Source organism: Hemitrygon akajei, chromosome 24 (assembly GCF_048418815.1).
Source record: "Hemitrygon akajei chromosome 24, sHemAka1.3, whole genome shotgun sequence".
In the NCBI taxonomy this organism is placed as follows: domain Eukaryota; kingdom Metazoa; phylum Chordata; class Chondrichthyes; order Myliobatiformes; family Dasyatidae; genus Hemitrygon; species Hemitrygon akajei.
In genome coordinates, this window is record NC_133147.1 from 19,956,981 (window position 1) to 19,980,605 (window position 23,625).

The following is a 23,625-nucleotide window of genomic DNA, read 5'->3' on the forward strand; positions in this document are numbered from 1 at the left end:
GGGGCGCCATTTCAAAACAGAGATGCGGAGAAATTTCTTTAGCCAAAGGGTGGTGAGTTTGTGTAACGTGTTCCCATGGGCAGCTGTGGAGGTCAGATCGCTGGGTGTAGTTAAGCCAGAGATTGAGAGGTTCTTGATTGGACACGGCATCAAAGGTTACGGGGAGAAGGCTGGGAACTGGGGTTGAGGAGGAGATAGAAAAAAAACGATCAGCCGTGATGGAATGGCGGAGCAGACTCGATGGGCCAGATGGGTTAATTCTGCTCCTATATCTTATGGACATGGAGGGACTGAGTTGGGTGAGAAGCCCCTCAAACACCAGATGGTTGTATTGCCCCGGGTGGGGGGGGGGGGGGGCACATGATGCCATCATTTTAAAGAAAGTTTTAACACGACCGAATATATTTATCAAATGACGCAAAGAATGTAAAAGGGTTTTCTTCTTGTATATATATATTTTATGATCCTGGGACCAAAAGGTTTAACATTTGAGGAACATTAGGGGGCTCTGGGCTTGTACTAACTGGAGTTTAGAAGAAAGCGGGGTGGGGCTCGGGGGAAATTTCATTGAAACCTACCGAATATTGAAAGAACTAGATAGAGTAGACGTGGAGAGGGCATTTCCAACAGAGGGAGTGTCTAGGACCAGAGGGCACAGCCTCGGAATTCAAGGACGTCCCTTCAGAACGGAGGTGAGGAGGAATTTCTTGAGCCAGAGGGTGGGGAATCTGTGGGAATTCACTGCCATGGATAGTCGTGCAGGCCAAATCACTGGGCATATTTAAAGTGCAGCTTGATAGTTTCGTGATTAGTAAGGGCACCAAAGGTTATGGGGAGAAAGTAGGGGAAGGGGGCGAAGAGGAAATACAAGTTAGTCATAGGACAAATGGCCTATATTCTGCTCCTATGTCTTATAGTCATCATTAAAATTCATTTTTGAAATTAACAATTGTTATCATCTTTAAACTAAGCACGATAACTTCCCTCACACTCGGGGGGAGGGCTTTAAATGCTCCTCTCTTCTCTCATCTCTCTCTCTCTCTCTCTCTCTCTCTCTCTCTCTCTCTCTCTCTCTCTCTCTCTCTCTCTCTCTCTCTCTCTCTCTCTCTCTCCCCCTCCCTCTCCCTCCCTCTCTCTCTCTCTCCCTCTCCTCTCTCCCAAACCCTCCCTCCCTCTCTTTCTCTCCCTCATTCTCTCTCTCCCCCTTCCCTCCCTCTCTCCCCCTCCCTCCCTCTCTCTCTCTCCCCCTCCCTCCTCTCTCCCTCATTCTCTCTCTCTCTCTCCCCCCAAACCCTCCCTCCCTCTCTCTCTCTCCTCCTCCCTCCCTCTCTCCCTCATTCTCTCTCTCTCCCTCAAACCCTCCCTCCCGCTCTCCCTCTCTCTCTCCCTCCCACTCTCCCTCCCTCCCACTCTCCCTCTCTCTCCCTCCCTCTCCCTCTCTCTCTCCTCACCCACCACCCAGCCTCAGCTGACTGCTTTGGAGAATTCTGCCCTGAATGCTGCCGGCTGCTTGCTTCGCCCGCATCGATCTGCCGGGACCGAACTTAGCGAGTCTCTGAAGGAGCAGTCATGGCTGGCGAAGCGCCGTCAGGCCCTCAGCACCCTTATAGACCTAAATAAGTGACAGCCACCTCTAGATCAAGGCCTTATTCAGCCGGCCTACAGGCCTGGGGATTCCGTTTCAAACCAGACCTCTTCAGCATCTCATACTAAAGCGCCTAGCGGGCAGGCTAAACTAATTTCTTTATGAAGCACAGTAATTTGTTGTGGCATCACACCAGGACAGGGAGAGCTTCAGGGAGACAGGCCGGGAGAAGAGAGGAGCTTTTAAACAGACACATGCCCTTCAGTCCCCCGCGCCTCTTGCAGGTGGAACAAGTTGGACGCGGGGCCTGTGTTAGGAGGGGAGGATACAGCCAGGTGAGAGAATATGGGACTGAGGGAGTTACAAGGATGGGTGCAAGACTTGAGGTCCTGGGTTATCGGGTTAGGTCTTTATTCCCTAGAGCGTAGAAGACTGACTGGAGATTTGAAAGAGGTAAACAAAACTATGAGGGGAGTAGGTAGGGTAAATGGAAGCAGGCCACTGCAATTGGATGAGTATAGAACGAGAGGTTTTCGATTAAGGGTGAAGGGTAAACTATTAAAGGGGAACGTGAGGGGAGAACATCTTCACTGAGAGGGCGGTGAGAGTGTGGAATGACCTGCTAACGGAAGTGGTGGATTTGGGTTCGCTTTCAAAAGTTAAGAGAAATTTGATCAGGTACGTGGATGGGAAGGGTATTGAGGATTCTGGTCTGGGTGCAGGTCGATGGGACTAGGGAGTTTGGCATTGACTAGGTAGGTCAAAAGGCCTGACTCTGTGCTGTGGTGTTCTTTGACTATGATAATAATTCTATCAATTCCCTCCCCATTTCTACACAATAGATGTAATTTACAGTGGCCAGTTAACCTACCAATCTACATACACTCGAGGACACTCAAAGCTGCCGCGCAGGTTGACTGTGTGGTTAAGAAGGTATACGGTGCATTGGCCTTCTTCAACCGTGGGATTGAGTTCAAGAGCCATGAGGTAATGTTGCAGCTATATAGGACCCTGGTCAGACCCCACTTGGAGTACTGTGCTCAGTTCTGGTCACCTCACTACAGGAAGGATGAGGAAACCATAGAAAGGGTGCAGAGGAGATTTACAAGGACGTTGCCTGGATTGGGGAGCATGCCTTATGAGAATAGGTTGTGCTTTTTCTCCTTGGAGTGACGGAGGATGAGAGGTGACCTGATAGAGGTGTATAAGATGATGAGAGGCATTGATTGTGTGGATAGCCAGAGGCTTTCTCCCAGGGCTGAAATGGCTAACATGAGGGGGCACAGTTTTAAGGTGCTAGGAAATAGGTACAGAGGAGATGTCTGAGGTAAGTTTTTTACGCAGAGAGAGGTGAGTGCGTGGAATGGGCTGCTGGCGGCAGTGGTGGAGGCGGATATGATATTTTTAAGAGACTCCTGGATGGATACATGGAGCTTAGAAAAATAGAGGGCTATGGGTAACCCTAGGTAATTTCTAAAGTAAGTACATGTTCAGCACAGCATTGTGGGCCGAAAGGCCTGTATTGTGCTGCAGGTTTTCTATGTTTCTGTGAGTTGGGGTGGAGGGTGGGTGTGAGGGAGGTTGTCACCCTTCGTTCAAGGACAATAAGACCTCAGCAATTCAGCAGACTTGATAGGTTCTGAGGGAGGTCAGTCCCCTAATGTTAGTTCTGAAAGTTAGTGCTCCTCCATCTTCAGCTCAGTGCCCCCTTAGTGTGAGCCCTTACACTCCCTCAGCCTCTTCTCGTGTTGAGGGACGAGGACAAATATGAGGGAACACTTGCAAAACAAAGTCTTAAACAGTGACACGAGAAATTACTGAGGCTGGAAACTGGATGGAAAATCCAACAACAGGTAGCAGAGGCAGCCCAGTCCATCACGGATAAAGCTCTTCCCTCCACTGAGCACATGAAGCACGGTCGCAGGCCAGCAGAGTCCATCGTCAGGGACCCCCACCACCCAGGTCATGCTCTCTTCTCACTGCTGCCATCAGGAAGAAGATACAGGAGCCTCAGGACCCACACCACCAGGTTCAGGAACATTTCCTACCCCTTAACCATCAGGCTCTTGAGCCAAAGGGGATAACTTCACTCGCCTCCTCAGGGAACTGTTCCCCCAACCTATGGACTCACTTTCAGGGACTCTTCAGCTCATGATCACGATATTTATTGCTATTACTCACTTTGTTTTAGATTTGCACAGTTTATTGTCTTCCGCACACTGATTGAATGCCCTAGTTGGTGTGGTCTTTTATTTATTCTGTTATGGTTATTATTCTGTAGATTTTTTGGGTATTCCCTCAAGAAAATGAATCTCAGGGTTGCAAATACGTACTTAGATAATAAATTTACTTTGAACTTTGAAAGAACAAAATGCTGGACGAACTCAGCAGGTCAGACAGCATCCGTGGAGGGAAATGGACTCGACGGTCGGGTTCGAGAGCCTTCACATCGACTGATGAAGTGTCACAGCCCCAAGTGCTGACTGTCTATTTCCCTCCACTGGTGTGCCCTGACCCACTGAGGTTTTACCCACAGTTTGCTTTAAGTCCTGAAAGTTGCATTGTGACTTTAATCCAGAGATCACTGGATCCGGATTTATCTGATTCCACACAGAGGTCGAGTCTGCTCCGCCATTCAATCATGGCCGATCCTTTCTTTCTCCTCTCCTCGACCCCATTCCCCGGCCTTCTCTCCTTTGATGCCATGTCCAATCAAGAACCTATCAACCTCGGCCAGGTCGTTGGGTGTACTTAAGGCAGAGATTGATTGGACAAGGCATCAAATGTTACAGGGAGAAGGCTGGGAAGTGGGGTTCACGAGGAGAAAGAACAAAGGATCAGCCATGATAAAATGGCGGAGCAGACTCGATGGGCCGGATGGCCTAATTCTGCTCCTATGTCTTACAGTCTTGAATCATAGATTTGTTACACTCATCCCGTTACCAGCTCTTTGCCCAATTCCCTTAAACTATCCATGGTAGGGAAAATGTAAGGAGACAGAACATCGTTAAGGACAAGATCCTTAACCTTGCTGAGGAGAGAGATCATGGGCAACACGCAGAAAACGCCGGCCAGGCAGCATCTATGGAAAAGAGTAAACAGTCGACGCTTCAGGCCGACACCCTTCCTCAGGACTGGAAAGGAAGAGGGGAGGTCAGAGTGAGAAGGTGGGGGTGGAGAGGAGGAGGAAGCACAAGGCGGCAGGTGATGGGTGAAACTGGGAGAGGGGGGAGGGTGAAGTAAAGAGCTGGGCAGCTGACAGGTGAAAAGAGATAAAGGGCTGGAGAAGGGGGAACCTGATAGGAGAGGGCAGAAGACCATGGAAGAAAGGTGGGGGGGGCGGGGAGGAGCACCAGAGGGAGGTGATGGGCAGGTAAGGTGAGAGAGGGAAAAGGGGATGGGGAATGGTGAAGGGGGGAGGCATTACTGGAAGTTCAAGAAATCAATGTTCACACCATCAGGTTGGAGGCTACCCTCAGGTTGGAATGTAAGGTGCTGGTCCTCCAACCTGAGTGTGGATTCATCCTCACAGTAGAGTGAACCTGTGGTCCATAGCTCCTTGAAAGTGATCGCTAGGGTGGTTAAAAAAACTCATGGAATGCTCGCCTTTATTAGTTGAGGTGAGGCATTGAGTTCAAAAGTCAAGAGGTTAGGCTGCAACTTTAGAAAACTCTGGTTAGGCCGCATCTGGAATATTGCTTACAGTTCTGGTCACCCCACTGTAGGAAGGTTGTTGAGGCTTTGGAGAGGGCGTGGAAGAGGTTCACCAGGACGCTGCCTGGTTTAGAGGGCATATCCTATCACGAGAGGCTGGATAAACTTGGGTTGCTTTCTCTGGAGCAGCGGAGGCCGAGGGGAGATCCGATAGAGGCTTATAAGCTTATGAGAGACATCGACAGAGTAGACAAAGGAGTATCTGTTTCCCAGGGTTCCCGCCGCCAAGGGCAAACAAGAGAAAATCGGCAGATGCTGGAAATCCCAGCAACACACACAAAATGCTGGAGGAACTCGGCAGGCCAGGCAGCATCTGTGGAAAAAAGTACAGTCAACCCTGCCGAAGGGTCTCGGACCAGAAGTGTTGACTGTACATTTTTTTTCCAGAGGCGCTGCCTGACCTGCTGAGCTCCTCCAGCATTTTGTGTGTTGTTGCCACAACCGATGATCTCACTTTAAGGACTCTTTTTTTCATGGTCTCGTTATTTATTGCTATTTACTTGTGTCTGCATTTGCTGCCTTCCGCACTCTGCTCGATCTTTCAGTGATCCTGTTATAGTTACTATTCCACAGATTTGCTGACTACGCCCGCAGGAGAGTGAATCTCAGGGTTGTATGTGGTGACATACCTGTACTTTGATAATAAAATTTGAACGTGTGGATCCAGTTCCTTAGTGGTACTGTTCTAATCAACCATGGAGATGTTAGCAGAATACTTACAAACACTACTCTTGTACTTAAAATATCCACAGCTCCCCCTGGCCCTGAGCTTTCCTCATTCCCCTAAGAATACCAATTAACAACTGCCTTCACAGCAGAGGGAGCGATAAAATTAAAGACATTTCTCCCAGACAGGCATTAAAGATAAAAAAAAAGGGATTATTATCATGGACAACATTCCCCCAGAGGGTCCGCACCAGACTTAAACAAATGAGGGGGGGGGGGGCCCTTTCTCACTGTGTGAAGCACTTACGTGTACAGAGGCTGCAGCTGTAAATGAGAGGTCTTCTGAGGGGCTTGGTACCCGTAGGAATCAAATCCCGCGATGAAGTCAACTGCAAACAGAGAGAGACTGTCATGGTCCTTTCGAAGGAGAGTATTTGATCATTTCCAAGAGGATAAATACAAGACAGAACTTTATCCCCTGCGATAGACACTACAGCAGTTCGGCTGCATGACTCCATCCGTGTAGATAGATAGATAGATAGATACTTTATTCATCCCCATGGGGAAATTCAACTTTTTTTTCCAATGTCCCATACACTTGTTGTAGCAAAACTAATTACATACAATACTTAACTCAGTAAAAAAATATGATATGCATCTAAATCACCGTCTCAAAAAGCATTAATAGCTTTTAAAAAGTTCTTAAGTCCTGGCGGTAGAATTGTAAAGCCTAATGGCATTGGGGAGTATTGACCTCTTCATCCTGTCTGAGGAGCATTGCATCGATAGTAACCTGTCGCTGAAACTGCTTCTCTGTCTCTGGATGGTGCTATGTAGAGGATGTTCAGAGTTATCCATAATTGACCGTAGCCTGCTCAGCGCCCTTCGCTCAGCTACCGATGTTAAACTCTCCAGTACTTTGTAACGTGACTGCGCTAACGTATAATTTCAAACCTGTGCACATTTGCTTGTTATTACCCATTGGATGGATGCAGCGGTTAAACTTCTGCCTTGATTCCCTTTCTCAGTTACTTTTTGCAGTTGTTTACACTCTTGTACCAGCATCCACCATAAAAAATGCTGAAAATATCAAATATAAAATATATTAACTCTGCACTAGACCAGCGAAGTACAGAAATGCAACGTGGCCTGCTACCGTAGGGGGCAGCATGGTTTTGTAGCGTAATGATTTACAGCACCAACTTTAAGATAATGTTGAGCTGGTGGGGCCTGTGCCTGGGAGCGATTCCCGCTACCGCCCGTCAGGAGTTTGTGCGCTCTCCCCATGACCGCGCGGGTTTCCACTGGCGCTCTGGTTTCCTCCAAGACATACAGGTTAGAGTAAATAACTTGTGGGTCTGCAATGTCAGCACTCCTCCGAGAGGACCACAACCTCGTCGTTGGGCTCGGAGGCTCGCGTGCCTCAGTGACCCGGAGAGCTACGTTGGCCGGAGTCGGGGCTTTGTGCTGTTGGGAGGGCCACCCATGCCAACAGGTCAAAGGGTAGAGGCCAGACTAAGACCGGTCCACCGGTCCTCCAGGTTCGGGGTTAACAGCCCTGACGGGTCAAACAAAACTGTTACGCGGAGAGCGCGGTGAAGAATCCTTCCACGTCTGCGAGCTCCTGAATCTCGGGCCGGAGCTTGCCCTGCTGACAGTGGTGCAGGTCACGGGGGGGGGAGGCCCCGGGTGCCGCCAGAAATGGAGGACATTTGTCGCTGCCCTAAATGCCAGCAGCGTAACGGGCAGTAGGTGGGTGTGTTGGCAGGTGAAGCATGGCGACACGAGCGGCCTGCCCCCCCCACCCCCAGCACAGCCTCAGACAGTGTTGGTCGTTGACACGATGTACTTGTGACGAATAGAGCTCACCTTTAATCTCTTTGATCCTCCTTGTGCTGCACTTAAACATTGCCCAAAATGTCAACAGAGCAAAAGATATTAAACCTGTGCTGCGCACTAAACCTGTTATGTAGAACAGGTGGTAGCGATAAGAGCATAAAGAAACAGGAGCAGGAGTCGGCCGTCCGGCCTGTCGAGCCTGCCCCGCCATTCAATAAGATCGTGGCTGATCTGGCCATGGACTCATCTCCACCTGCCCGCCTTTTCCCCATAAATCCTTAATTCCCTGCAACGTCGCTGTCACCAGCAACAAAGCCACAGACCGTGCATTAGCTCACCCCTGGTTCCACACTGGCCCCCTCAGAACCCACTGAGCAGTGAATCGCGGAGCACTTCAGCCTACCTAGCCCGTGCTGAGCTGCTGTCCTGCCTAGTCCCACCGACCCGGCCCCCGGACCACAGACGTCCAAACCTCTCCCGTCCACGCACTTCTCTGAAATGCTGCAAGCAAACCCACACCCACTGGCAGCTCGTTCCACCCTCGGAATGGAGAAGTTCCCCTTCAGGTTCTCCTTAAAGGTTTCACCTTTCACCCTTGACACTTGACCTCCAGTTGTAGTCTCGTCCAACGTCAGTGGAAAGAGCCTGCTTGCATTCTATACCCCTCGTAATTTTGCATACCTCTGTCAAATCTCCCCTCATTGGGGACTAAAGGCCTAATCTATTCAACCTTCCTCTATAACTGAAGTCCTGACAATATCCTTGTACATTTTCTCTGCACTCTTTCAATCTGATCGATACCTTTCCTGCAGGTCGGTGGCCGAAACTGTACAGAGGAAGCAGGTCATGCTCAGTCCCAGGGTAGTCCCTGAGAGGAATTCTCTCAGCACAGAGGGAGCCCTTAAAGCATCTTGCCACTAGTCAGACTCGCTCTGGTACAGCAGCTCCGCAATTGCACCGACCATCTCACCGTTGGCCATGAAGGGATTAAAATATGGAAGGAAACATCTAACAGGAATGAGGTAAGGACAGTGGAAGTAGACGAATTAGATGTCTTTGGATTTCCAGCATCTGCAGACTTTCGAGTGTTCATGACCTGCCGAGTTCCTCCGGCATTTTGTTTTTTATTGAGATACAGCGTGGAATAGGCCCTTCTGGCCCTTTAGCCGCACCACCCAACAATCCCCCGATTTAAACCTAGCCTAATCGTGGGACGATTTACAATGACCTATCACCCTACCAACCGGTACATCTTTGGACTGTGGGAGGAAACCGAAGCACTGGGAGGAAACCCATGCGATCACGGGGAGAATGTTCAAACTCCTTACGGGCAGCGGCGGGAATTGAATCCAGGCCGCCGGTGTTGCCATGTAGTGGAAGGGATGCAGGCTGCCATTTTGCGAAAACGTTCTGTATCCTCCATTTTGTGAACTGGTTTTTACTCAGGAATAGCTGGATCAAAGCAATTTATGGAGGACACAATGAGGCCCCTATAGATAATCTGACAAACTAGGGACCAGTTCCAAATAAGAAGCTGCTTGAGAGATGTTCTTTGGTTGATGGAGCTTGCAGGTTTACGGCAGTCAGTCTGAAGTAACCTGAGCCGAGCAATTGGCGGATTTGGCTAATCTGGCTCGAACTGGTCTGATTCCGGGAGGACAAGGAAAGAGGCATGAAGTACAAGTTGTTACCTGCAAGAAGGGCAATAAGGCATTGCTGCCTTGGACCAGAGCCAATGAAAAGCTGAGACCGGTTACCCTGACAGGCCGAAACCAACGAAATCGAAACACACATTTTGAACTGATGAGGAAAGCGAATGAGACTGATGGGTGATGAATGCAGAGCAGCAAGAACTCTGGAGACTCACTATCACAAGGGAGACCCACACGTCAGGGGCAGGGAGAAGGATCAATCATTTGGCCCACGGGAAATCCCCGATTTCAGTGTTATGTTGGTTGGAGTGGTGGTCTGAGGGGAATGTTGGTACAAAGGGGGCCAACAAGCATTCGTGATTTAAGTTGTTGGTCCAGATTCAACAAAATTTACGTCGATACTTGTGTGTTTTTAAATGTTGCTGCTGTATTGAAATAATTTCCCACTCAGGATCAATAAAGTACTTATTATTATTATTGTTATATTGTTTGATGTATATCTATGGTAGGCTTATATCAACAATCCAACACTTACCATGTTACTAGCACAAAATATGTTCTCTAAATGTCTTAAACCACACACTGTCATCTAAACATTTAGTACTGTTCTCTGCATAATTCAATAAAAAAATTAAAAAATGCAGATGCTCCAATTTGAAATAAAACAGAGAATACTCAGCAGGTCAGGCAGCACCCATGGAGGGGAAACAGACTGAACATATCAAGAGCTTTGGAATTAAGTCGATTTCTCTTCCCGCAGATGCTGCTTCACCAGCTGAGTTTTTCAGCATTTTCTGTGTTGAGTTCAGTTTAGGATGGTGCTGGTGAAACACAGTGATGCCTCACTGGCAGCAAACAAAACTACTGACTAGTTTATTAATCGCAAATTTTTCTGGTAAATGATCACTGCAATCAATGGCCTGTAATTTCCCTTTTGGAGGGAGGTTTTGAACTACCTGAAAAAACCTGGCATTCTTGTGGTGTGAACTCACATCTCAAAGGTGTAGGACGGTCGTGACGTGGCGTGTACGGGGCGAATCGAGACAGCGGGGCCTAGGCCCGAGAGGAAGGAACGAGCCAATACTTGGGCATTGCTGAAGCGAACTTGTAGATGATTTGAAGTGCCAGTTCCAAGGCGAGGCAAGGCAGTATTGAGCTGGTGGGGCCTGGGCCTGAGAGCATATTGAAACAGCAGGACCTGGGTCCAAGAGCGAGTAATGAGGCAAGATTTGGCTGATTTAAGTGCCGGGCCAGAGTGAAAAGGTCAGGGCACTGGGGCCGGAGGCGAGGGATGCGCCAATGTTCAGCTCGGTGCTTGGCGAGGTTTACCCGTCTCTGCACTGAACAGAGGCTGTGGCCTGGCCTGCAACTGAAGGGCTCCTGGACTAGCTACAGAGGTGAACTAACTTTTGTGAACTTCAGTTCTGAGTGTCATTTGTTTACCTTTTATTGTTTGCACGACTTATTCTTTATTTAGCACACTGGGTGCTTGACAGTTTTTAAAAGTGGGTTCTATTGGGATTATTTGTATTGTGGCTGCCTGTAGGGAGGTAGAAGACAGCACAATACAGGCCCTTCGGCCCACAAAGCTGTGCCAAATACGTCCCTAACTTAGAACTACCTAGGCTTTACCCATAGCCCTCTATTTTTCTAAGCTTCATGTACCCATCCAGGAGTCTCTTAAAAGACCCTATCGTATCAGCCTCCACCACCGTCGCCGGCAGCCCATTCCACACACTCACCACTCTCTGCGTAAAAAAACTTACCCCTGACATCTCCTCTGAACCTACTTCCAAGCACCTTAAAACTATGCCCTCTCGTGCTAACCATTTCAGCCCTGGGAAAAAGCCTCTGACTATCCACACGATCAATGCCTCTCAATATCTTGTACACCTCTATCAAGTCACCTCTCATCCTCTGTCGCTCCATGGAGAAAAGGCCGAGTTCACTCAATCTGTTCTCATAAGGCATGCTCCCCAATCCAGGCAACATCCAAATTTCTAGTTTCCACATCCTTCCTGTAGTGAGGTGACCAGAACTGAGCACAGTACTCCAAGTGGGGTCTGACCAGGCTGCAACATTACCTCTCGGCTCCTAAACTCAATCCCACAGTTGATGAAGGCCAATGCTTCATATGCCTTCTTAACCACAGAGTCAACCTGCATAGCAGCTTTGAGTGTCCTATGGATTCAGACCCCAAGATCCCTCTGATCCTCCACACTGCCAAGAGTCTTACCATTAATGTTATATTCTGCCATCATATTTGACCTACCAAAATGAACCACTTCACAATTATCTGGGTGGAACTGAATCTGCCACTTCTCAGCCCAGTTTTGCATCCTATCAATGTCCCACTGTAAACTCTGACAGCCCTCCACACTATCCACAACACCCCCAACCTTTGTGTCATCAACAAATTTACTAACCCATCCCTCCACTTTCTCATCCAGGTCATTTATAAAAATCACAAAGAGTAGGGGCTCAGAACAGATCCCTGAGGCACACCACTGGTCACCAACCTCCATGCAGAATATGACCCATCTACAACCACTCTTTGCCTTCTGTGGGCAAGCCAGTTCTGGATCCACAAAACAATGTCCCCTGATCCCATGCCTCTTTACTTTCTCAATAAGCCTTGCATGGGGTACCTTATCAAATGCCTTGCTGAAATCCATATACACGACATCTACTGCTCTACTTTCAATAACGTGTTTAGTCATATCCTCAAAAAATACAATTAGGCTCAGAAGGCATGACCTGCCTTTGACAAAGCTATGCTGACTTCTCCTAATCATATTATGCCTCTCCAAATGTTCATAAATCCTGCCTCTCAGGATCTTCTCCATCATCTTACCAACCACTGAAGTAAGACTCACTGGCCTATAATTTCCTGGGCTATCTCTACTCCCTTTCTTGAATAAGGGAACAACATCCGCAACCCTCCAATCCTCCGGAGCCTCTCCCGTCCTCATTGATGATGCAAAGATCATTGCCAGAGGCTCAGCAATCTCCTCCCTCGCTTCCCACAATAGCCTGGGGTACATCCTGTCCGGTCCTGGTGACTTATCCAACTTGATGCTTTCCAAAAGCTCCAGCACATCCTCTTTCTTAATATCTGCATTCTCAAGCTTTTCAGTCCACCGCAAGTCATCCCTACAATCGTCAAGATCTTTTTCCGCAGTGAATATTGAAGCAAAGTATTCATTAAGTACCTCTGCTATTTCCTCCGGTTCCGTACACACTTTTCCATCGTCACACTTGATTGGTCCTATTCCCTCATGCCTTATCCTCTTGCTCTTCACATACTTGTAGAATGCCTTGGGGGTTTTCCTTAATCCTGTCCGCCAAGGCCTTCTCAAGGCCCCTTCTGGCTTTCCTAATTTCATTCTTAAACTGTTTCCTGCTAGCCTTAATATCTTCTAGATTCATATCATTACCTATTTTTTTGAACCTTTTGTAAGGTCTTCTTTTCTTCTTGACCAGATTTACAACGACCTTTGTGCACCACGGATTTTGTGCCCTACCATCCTTTCCATGTCTCATTGGAACGTACCTACTCAGAACCCCACGCAAATATCCCCCGAACATTTGCCACATTTCTTCTGTACGTTTCCCTGAGAACCTCTGTTTCCAATTTATACTTCTAAGTTCCTGCCTGATAGTCTCATAGTTCCCCTTACTCCAATTAAACGTTTCCCTAACTTGTCTGTTCCTATCCCTCTCCAATGCTATGGTAAAGGAGTTAGAATTGTGACCACCATCTCCAAAATGCCCTCCTACTGAGAGACCTGACACCTGACCAGGTTCATTTCCCAATACCAGATCAAGTACAACCTCTCCTCTTGTAGGCTTATCTACACATTGTATTAAGAAACCTTCCTGAACACACCTAACAAACACCACCCCATCTACAACCCTCACTCTAGGGACATGCCAATCAATATTTGGGAAATTAAAATCTCCCAACACAGCAACCCTGTTATTATTACTCCTTTCCAGAATCTGTGTCCCTATCTGCTCCTCGTTATCCCTGTTACTATTGGGTGGTCTATAAAAAACACTCAGTAGAGTTATTGACCCCTTCCTGTTCCTAATTTCCACCCACAGAGATTCCGTAGACAACCCCTCTATAACTTCCTCCTTTTCTGCAACCGTGACACTATCTCTGATCAACAGGCCCACGCCTCCCTCCCTATCCTTTCTGAAACATCTAAAGCCTGGCATTTGAAGTTGCCATTCCTGCCCCTGCACCATCCAAGTCTCTGTAATGGCCATATATGCTCTAAGTGTGGATCTCAAGGATGTATCTCAAGGTCGTACAGTATATAGTACACATACTTCGATAATAAATGCACTTTGACCTTTTATTTCAGGTTTTCAGCATCTGCAGATTTTGATTTTGATTGAGGTGCAAAACACAGTACTGATAGTCACATACAGCACCAAGGAACATATGTCACATATAAGATAGCAAGCATGTATAAGATAGCTGTAAAATAGAGTCACACACAAAAAAAAATACAGTCCAAGAACCTGAGTCCATGTGTGATGCAGCAGTCTGCAGTCAAACACAGTACAGCCTGAATTCTGCAGTCGAACACGGTACAGCCTGAATTCTGCAGTCGAACACGGTACAGCCTGAATTCTGCAGTCGAACACGGTACAGCTTGCATTCTGCAGTCGAACACGGTACAGCTTGCAGTCTGCAGTCGAACACGGTACAGCCTGCATTCTGCAGTCGAACACGGTACAGCCTGCATTCTGCAGTCGAACACGGTACAGCTTGCATTCTGCAGTCGAACACGGTACAGCCTGAATTCTGCAGTCGAACACGGTACAGCTTGCAGTCTGCAGTCGAACACGGTACAGCCTGCATTCTGCAGTCGAACACGGTACAGCTTGCATTCTGCAGTCGAACACGGTACAGCCTGCATTCTGCAGTCGAACACGGTACAGCCTGCAGTCTGCAGTCGAACACGGTACAGCCTGCATTCTGCAGTCGAACACGGTACAGCTTGCATTCTGCAGTCGAACACGGTACAGCCTGAATTCTGCAGTCGAACACGGTACAGCCTGCATTCTGCAGTCGAACACGGTACAGCTTGCATTCTGCAGTCGAACACGGTACAGCCTGCATTCTGCCAAGAGACCACTAGGGGGAAGCACCGACTCCAGCTTGGATGCCCCGCCACACTGCCTCCACTGGAGCGCACCGACTCCGAGGCCTCTCTTCTAGGCAGCCGTGAACAGGCAACACCGCGGCTTGAGGCCTAGTCCTCTAGTCCTGTTGTCTGCCAATATATCAGCGGACCAGACTTGCAGCATTCCGCACGGACAATGTCCAACAGGGGCTAGTGATCAATGAGACAGTCAGCTGCTGTGAGATTGCACGCCAACTCCCCCGACGGCTCTCTGACGCAGGCGCCAGCAAGATCTGCACCAGGCCCGGATCCTTCAACTTCTCCGCCAACAAGCAGCTCGCTGATGGGGTGGACCTGCAGTACTTTAGGTTCTTAACGTCCGGCAGGGCCTTGTGATCATAAAAAATACACTCAAAGAGGGCAATATAACCTTCCACACTGGGAACAACGGGCTTTTTAGTGCAAGGGTACATAGGGATCTTAATCAGAGGCAGCTGCAGGAATTGAAGTTCAGTCCGGCCATGCTATAACTGGTAGGATGGGCAGAATGGCCACCTACTTTTCTGCCGTGGCTCTCATAGGCCCTGGCCTTAAACCTTCACTGTTTCTGCCTCTGCCTATGTTGCCCGACCTGCTGGGCGCCCCTGGCATTCTCTGCTTCGTTACAGCAAATGAAGCCGCTTTGGGCTGTCTCGTCACTGCCGTGAGGTAGCAACGTCATGATCCGTGAGCGGGGCTTCTGTTGTGCTCGAGATACCAGTGCTTTCAGCACATCAAACGCTTCCCAGTGCCTTAGGGAAGCAGCCAACATAACCACGTTCGTTCTTTCTTCTCCCTCCCATCAGGCAGAAGATGCAGAGGCTTGAAAGCATGTATCAGCAGCCTCTTTGACATCTTCTACCCCACTGGTATCAGGCTCTTCGTTCACACACTAAAGAAAAATTCTTGATCGCCTAAGCTACCTTAACGTGATCTTTGCACTTTGGCTCTTTACTTTTGTATCTGTGCAGAAAGAATTTATTCTTTGAAGCAGTTTATTCTCTTCTCATTTTTCTTTCCAAGGCGGCAGGGGTCTTGTCAGAGTCCGTAATCTGTTCTACATCTGTGGCATCGAAATACTTGGCGGGAGGACAGAAACGGACAGAATCCCGGACACCGTCATTCAGCTGTTTATTTATGTAACAGATTTCCCCCCAAGCCATCGGACTACCAACTTACTGCCTCTACTGTGCCTACTGTCCTGTTTATTATTTATTGTAATGCCTGCACTGTTCTGTGTACTTTATGCAGTCCTGGGTAGGTCTGTAGTCTGGTGTAGTTTTTGTGTTGGTTTACATAGTTCAGTATAGTTTTTGGACTGTTTCATGTAGCACCATGGTCCTGAAAAACGTTGTCTTGTTTTTACTGTGTAATGTGCCAGCAGTTATGGTTGAAACGACAATCAAAAGCGACTTGACTTGATCTATAGTGGCAGCTCAAACTGCGGTTCTTCAAGGCGATGGGTTCTCGTTCTCGGACTTGCCGTGCGGCCTGGAAGACGTGCGCCTCTGGGGAGCGGCCCTGTGGGTGATCCGCTTCCTCGCTGATGTCATCGACCGAAGTGTCGCGGGCGATTGAAACATCAAGAAAGTGGGTAGTGCACGCTGCTGACGAAAGAAGGCCCAACACTCAAGCGATCCCTCTTGCTCTCTCTCTCTCGATGGCGTGTGAGCGTCTGATGGTCCTTGAGTCGGTGAACTCAGACAGGTGACGCGGTAGACTGCAAACACCGAAACAGCGAGCTGTGGGTCTCCCCTCCCACTGTCGCAGGAGCGATATCTCTCTCTCCCTCGCTAGTGAGATAGGGCCTGACTGAGATGTTGAAGTGTTGGGATGGACAGAGATTTCGATGGTCTCTGAGGGTTTTGCTATTGCTTGCAAGGTGGGTGATGTTGGTGCTTTTGCTGGAGCAAGTGGGAGGAACGGGAGGTTTGATGCTTTTGTTCTGCGTGGGAGGGGGAACAGGGGGCTTTGGGTTTCTAACTTTTTCTGTCATTGATACGTTGAGTTTGTTTTGTTTTGTGGATGTCTGTGGAGAGTAAGAATTTCAGGTTGTACCCTGTATACATTCCCTGATAATAAATTGTACCACTGAACCTTTGACCCTTTGATGTGCTTCGGAATAGCAAAAGCTAAAATAGGAAACTCCCCTACTCTGCCAGTGGGTGTGTACTGAAACCATTTCTCTATTCTCTCTTCACCTATTCTCATAGGTCTATCATCAAATTTATGGACGCCACAACTGCGATTGGCCTCAGTACAAACAATAATGAATCTGTACTTAGAGTGGAGATGCTGAAACTGTCCAACTGGTGCAGGAACCACAACCTATCACTCAACATCAAGAAGTCAAAAGAATTGATAACTGACTTCAGGAGGGCAAATGGGCCCGAACAAGCCCCGTCATTCCTAGATGGTGAGGCAGTCTTTGGGGACGAACGGCACCGAGGAGCTCTCTTGGTCCGTCAATACAACCTCGATGGCAGGGAAGGGGCAATGTGATTTTGCAGCCTGAGATGCTGAAGGAGAATTAATCTGCTCCAAAAAATTGCTGGCCAGTTTTTGTCGATGTGCAATAGAGAGCATTCTGACATTCAGAATGACTGTGTGGGACTCCAGATGCAGCGAGACAGATCACAAAGCACTCCAACGGGTCATTAGGACGTCTCAGCTCATCACTGGGACTCAACTACTGGACTTGGAGACTATCTACAAATCTTGATGCCTACAGTGCCCCATAACATCATTAAAAACCCATCCCAGCGTCTGCTCAACGTCCTGCCATCTGGTAGGAGATGCAGAAACACCTCAGCCAAGACAGTAAGACTGAAAAACAGCTTCTTCCCCAGGGCTGTTGTGCAGCTGAATAAAGCTACACCCGGCTTGCCAACGGCCTCTGAGTGTCACGGACTATCAAAGTCACTTGTTGCATGTAAATTTGGGAATTAAGAAAAAAATCAAGCCATTTTGCATCCATTGTAAAGATCTGGTTTGCACAGACTGGATAGCACCACAATCTCGTTATCTTGAGCAATGACTTTAAAGTTCGATTCTGGCGTCATCTGCTTGGATGGCAGGCAAGTAGAAGTTCTTCACTAAATCTCTGCACCCATGACAACATTCAGGACTATAAATTAACCATAAAAATAACCAATTAATTTTCAATATCAGGGCTTGAGGGGCCTCATGGAATGGAATTAAATCTCAGGCATGAGGTGAAAGTATTTGGCCAGAGCAACGTAAAAAGGTATACAAGAGATTGATAGACAGATGGGGAGAGAGGAAGACAGAGAGATATACATTCAGTGGCCACTTTTTTAGATACCTCCTGTGCCAAATAAAGTGGCCACTGCCTGTATGTTCATGGTCTTCTGCTGCTGTAGCCCATCCACCTCAAGGTTCGAGACGTTGTGCGTTCAGAGATGCTCTTCTGCGCACAACTGTTGTAACGCGTCAGTATTTGAGTTACCGTTGCCTTCAATAAAATCGAAGCTGCTCAGTCACATGTAGATTTGATTAGTCCACCCAATTTTTATAAAAGGAATCTGTCCTTTATGTGACTCCACCCTCCAGTATGGATAGTTACAGGGAGCACAGTTGGAAATAAGGAAAGATACCTAACATCCCAAGAATGAATTCTTTGAAAAAATTTTTGCCGTTCCAGGTAAGTATCTGCTGCCAATTAATGTATCCTTGTTAGTCGATTGGCCAGCTTACTAGATACAGGAGTTTGTAGGAGTATGTAGATTGTAGATTGGTTGATGTATCCCACAGTCTCTTTACTGTCCATTACGCCGTTGGCACTTAGGGCAGCGATGAAGGTCCTCCATCTCTGGCGGAGTTCAGGGCTTCCTTCATCGTGCCAGTAACTTGGTTTTCTCTACTGTCAGACATGCGAGTGTGGTCTCCTGCTGTTGTAGCCCATCCACTGTAAGGCTCAACTTGCTGAGTGTTCAGAGATGCTCTTCGGCACACCACTACTGTAACGTGTGGTTACTTGAGTCGCCTTCCTGTCGGCTTGAACTAGTCTCTCCATTCTCCGCTGACCTCTCTCATTAACAAGGCGTTTTCACCAACGGAACTGCTGCTCACTGGGTGCTTTTTGTTTATCGCAGCATTCCTCCGTAAACTCTAAAGATTGTTGTGCGTGAAAATCCCAGGAGATCAGCAGTTTCTGAGATACTCAAACCACCCTGTCTGGCACCGACAAACATTCCACGGTCAAAGTCACTCAGATCACATTTCTTCCCCATTCTGATGTTTGGTCTGGACATCAATTGAACCTCTTGACCGTGTCTGCATGCTTTTATGTATTGAGTTGCTGCCTTGTGATTGGCTGCTTTGAAATTTGCATTTACAAGCGGGTGTACCTATCAGAGTGTTGGCGCGTGGCCAAGTGGTTAAGGCGTTCATCTAGTTATCTGAAGGTTGCTAGTTCGAGCCTTGGCTGAGGCTGTGTGTGTGTCCTTGAGCAAGGCACTTAACCACACATTGCTCTGCGACGACACCGGTGCCAAGCTGTATGGGTTCTGATGCCCTTCCCTTGGACAACATCGGTGGCGTGGAGAGGGGAGACTTGCAGCTTGGGCAACTGCCGGTCTTCCATTAAAAAAAAACCTTGCCCAGGCTTGCGCCCTGGAAACTTTCCAAGGCACAAATCCATGGTCTGTCGAGACTAACGGAGGCCTACACACACCTAACAGAGTGGCCACTGAGTATGGAGACAGACAGGTCCCTTGCACATGTTAAGCAGAGTGAAAGACAGAGTGGTAAAGGTTGCTAAACAGATAAAGATAAGGATGGAAATGTAGATTGTAGATTGTTTGATGTATCCCACAGTCTCTTTACTGTCCATTATGCCGCTGGCATTTAGGGCAGCGATGAAGGTCCTCCATCTCTAGCGGAGTTCAGGGCTTCCTTCATCCTGTCAGTAGCTTGGTTTTCTCTACTGTCAGTCATGCAAGTCCCAGGTGGACATTCAGGAATACTGTCACATTGAGATGTAGAAGGATGCTTTCATTGCTATTTCCATAACAATTTTGTTTGACCGTTCAGGGTTACTCGCCCCAAGCTGAACCCCCGAACCTGGAGGACCGGTAGACCGCTCTTATTCTGGCCTCTACCCTTTGACCTGTTCGGCATGGGCGACCCCCACCAAGAGCCAAAGTATAATAAAGCCCTGACTCCAGCCAGCAGAGGTCTCCGGGTCATTGGGGCACGCAAGCCTCCGAGCCCAACGACAAGGCTGTGGTCCTCCTGGAGGGCATCCCATGCTATTGCTGAGCTAACTGTTCCAGTGACTGGTATGATCTGACCTTGGCTTGTCTGTGCACAGCAAGATCCCACAAAATAGCAGGTGGGGGGGAAGAGCCAAAATGATCTAACTTTGTGACTTAGATTGGGGGGGGGGAAGTGCTGATCTGGACAAGGAGGAAGCTCCCCTAAAGAGGATATTCAGCCAAACAGCCGAGCTCAGTTCTGTGTTCAAGACGGCAGTCTGCAACCTCACAAAGCAGCTGCCTTGAAAGCTCAGTAGAAGGTTTTCACTTGAAGAATGTTCAAAATCTCCACAGTCACAGAAGGCAGCTGCATCGTGAAAAAAAAAATCTTAGCTGAGGAATTCTGCTTAATTAACTCATACTAATTAATCAACAATAATCTGCCAGGGATCTGGCATTTACCTGGGCCATCTGTACTCATTAAAGGTACTCATTAACATTTTTGATTGGACCGACTTCATTATTTTGAAGGAACAGTTCGGTCTCCTAAGTGCCACCTTGTTGAAGCAATCACATTTGAGAAGGGAAGGAGTTAGTTGTTGGTCAAAAGCTGCCACTACTGTGCCGGTCATTGATTGGCCTGTTTGAGGGATTAAGCGGCCCCTTCCCATTGGTCGCCTTGAGCGTCTTGGCACCCGTGTCTGGTTTCAAGCACCTCAGGGGTATAAGAGTAGCACATGTGGGAGGCTTGACCTCTTTCTTTCATCCCCAGGGCCTGTTCACACTGAAGTTGTGACCAGTGCTGAAGAACTCTTGTACAATTCTGCTCCAGGCTTTAGGGGACTCTGTGCACCTTCTTAGACAAGTATCCGTTTGTTAAATAGCAAACACGAGGAAATCTGCAGATGCTGGAAATTCAAACAACAACACACACAAAATGCTGGTGGAACACAGCAGGCCAGGCAGCATCTATAGGGAGAAGCGCTGTCGACGTTTCGGGCTGAGACCCTTTGTCAGGACGAAGGGTCTTGGCCCGAAAAGTCAACAGCACTTCTCCCTATAGATGCTGCCTGGCCTGCTGTGTTCCACCAGCATTTTGTGTGTGTTGTCCATTTGTTAAATGTTTAGTTTTGCAATTTGTCTATGTAATGCCCTGGTTCCCATCTTTACTGTTTTGCTGTAGGTATTTTATTCAGCAGCTCTGTAAGAGCTGTTTGTTCTGATTCCAGCCTGGTTGGGTTACTGTTGAAGATTAGGGACGATGTGGAATGTGCGCCAACCAATTAGCGGGAGGTATTTCTTGGTCAGGGACAATATGGTTGGGTTTGGGGCTTTTGTTTGAGAGGAGATGAAGAGAGAGGACGCTGGGGAGAACCGGCGGTGACATACGATCCGGTGGGAGACCCCGTTTGTTCGAGATGGATTGCGAGCGACTTTCGGAAGGTGGCATGTGCTTTCACGTTGACCGAGGGCCCGGCGCGTGAGTGACAGAGAAGTTCAAGATGAGCTCCAACATGTGCAAATTTGACTGTTTAATTAGAATGGGCCCTTTTCTCTTTGTTTCTCTTTACTTCAGTTAAGATTCAATAATATGATTCCTTTAATCGTCTGTTATTTTGTGGCATTAATTTGTAAATGACACAGCATCCACACCAGCCGGGGTCTGGGGTGGGATTGAGCGCCTCACGAGTTTGGCAGGGCCGAAGGTTGTCTTCCCTGGACTTACATAGCCCAGGAAACCAAAGTGGTTTCATGTAACTTGGGGGGAGCTTAGATGCTTGGTCAAATGTTTTATCATTGTAAATAAATGATCAATGTACTTTTCATAGTCAGTGTCATCTGTCCCATTCACCAAACTCACGACCTGCTCCCACATTACAGACGTATATAGTTAGGAGCCCCGGCTTCAATTTCAAATCTCTAGCGCAGTGTTTGCTGGAAATGTTTCTTTGGGTTTGCAGATTCCGTTGTTTTTTTTCCCCAAGTTCCCAATGTTGGTTGAAATTGGGGCATTGGTCGGGGTCTCAGAATCCATGGGATGGAAGGGAAGGGGGGTGAGAGATGGGGCAATTTCAAATGAGATGTGAGGGGCAAGTTTTTCTTTAACACCGAGAATGGTGGGTCATTGGGTCATAGAGAAGAAGAGCACAGAAACAGGCCCTTCGACCCATCTAGTCCATGCTGAACTATTTAACCTGCCTACTCGCATCAACCTGCACCAGGAAAATTGCCCTTCATGCCCCTACCATCCACATACCGATCCAAACTTTGGGAATGCGTTCCCTGGGGTGGCAATAGAGGCAGATAGATTAGAGAGTTTTAAGAGACATTTAGATAGGCATGAATGTGAGGAAAATGATCCTAAATGGGTATTGTGTAAGCAGAAGAGATCAGTTAACCATTTGATGACTAATTTAATTGGTTTGCCACAACCAATTGGTTGACCGAAGGGCCTGTTCTGTGCTATACTATTCTATGTTCTATGAAAAGGGTAATTCCATTGAAAACCCTGCTCCTGATTGCGTGTGTGTGTTGTTACACCTGTGGCCCCCACCTCCTTTTTGAGAATCGCAAGATCGCTATTAAGTCAGGTCAGGAGACCCAGGAAATGAGAGAGAGATGTTTGGAATGTCCTGGCCCCGGCGATACAAAGCCACGGAACAGGTCATTGTCTTTTGGAGACGGAATTGTGTATTGAGTACTGTACTTCAAGGAAAGCCCTCAGGCAACGTGGGCTGGTTGGGGGATGGCATCATTCCACCCTGATTGACATCTGAGACCCTGTGAGTCAGGATAAAAGAGGGGCTGGGGAACAGCCCTACAGACGCACCAGAAGAAATGCTCGAAATCCTGTAACAGCGAAATAGCGAAAGCCGGTGGAAGGTCCACGTGCGTCCTTTTCCATTTGCCTCGGAATTGGTGGGCCTTGCCACGGAAGACGGCTTCAGCTAACACAAAGGAGAAAGCAGCCCCCACCGACTCTCGAAGGATTGACATCATAAAAGGAACGGGCAAGTTTAAACCCTCTCTCTTGACTCCAACCAAAGGCTGCAGCCTGCAGCTTGAATGAACTTGAGTGACTTTTATATTTCCATCGGACAACACATTATCCCCTAGACAACGATAGAGCTATTTCTTATTGATTATTATTATACCCGCGCTTTTAGATTTAGTATTGACGACGTATATTATCTGTATGTTTGCATTGATATTATTCTTGTGTATTTTATCAATAAATACTGTTAAAAATAGTACCATCAGACTTCAGCGGACCTCTCTACCTTTGCTGGTAAGTGACCCAGTGACGGGGTACGTAACAGTGTATGTGCGTATGCACGTTTCTGTATGCGCTGTTGTCTATGTTAGCGCCCCTATTGAGAACACATTGCTGCCTCTGAGGTGTTTTATTCAATAAAGCGACGGCAGTCCTGAAAAAGAGTCTCGGGCCAAAAAGTCGACCCCTGTTTACTCCTTTCCAGTGATGCTGCCTGACTTCCTGAGGTCCTCCAGCGTTTTGTTGTGTGTTCCAGATTTCCAGCGTCTGCAGATTTTCTCATGTTTGGCAGCCTAACAGTGTGACCTTCCTCCTCCTAGCTCATCTTTTGATCTCACGCCTTCCGCGAAGGTGGAAGGAAACCTGAGAAACAGAGAACGTTCACTATACACTCTCACCCAGCTCTAGGACCCATTTTGACCTTTAACCCCTCCTCCTCTTTGCCCAATCACTGCCTTCCTTTCTCCTTGCCTCCTTCCTGCATATTGAAACTTGT

At 47.9% G+C, this 23,625-nt stretch overlaps 1 protein-coding gene across 7 annotated transcripts in view; it reads right to left on the minus strand.

Annotated features, from left to right (window-relative positions):
- The window catches only part of nkain1 (sodium/potassium transporting ATPase interacting 1), an 851,669-nt gene that overhangs the window by 24,903 nt on the left and 803,141 nt on the right, over positions 1-23,625 (minus strand). For all 7 annotated transcript variants that reach the window (XM_073028501.1, XM_073028500.1, XM_073028497.1 and 4 more), the window contains one exon: positions 6,273-6,354. In XM_073028501.1, the coding sequence (XP_072884602.1) occupies positions 6,273-6,354 (82 nt within the window). The remainder of the gene's footprint in view (positions 1-6,272; positions 6,355-23,625) is intronic.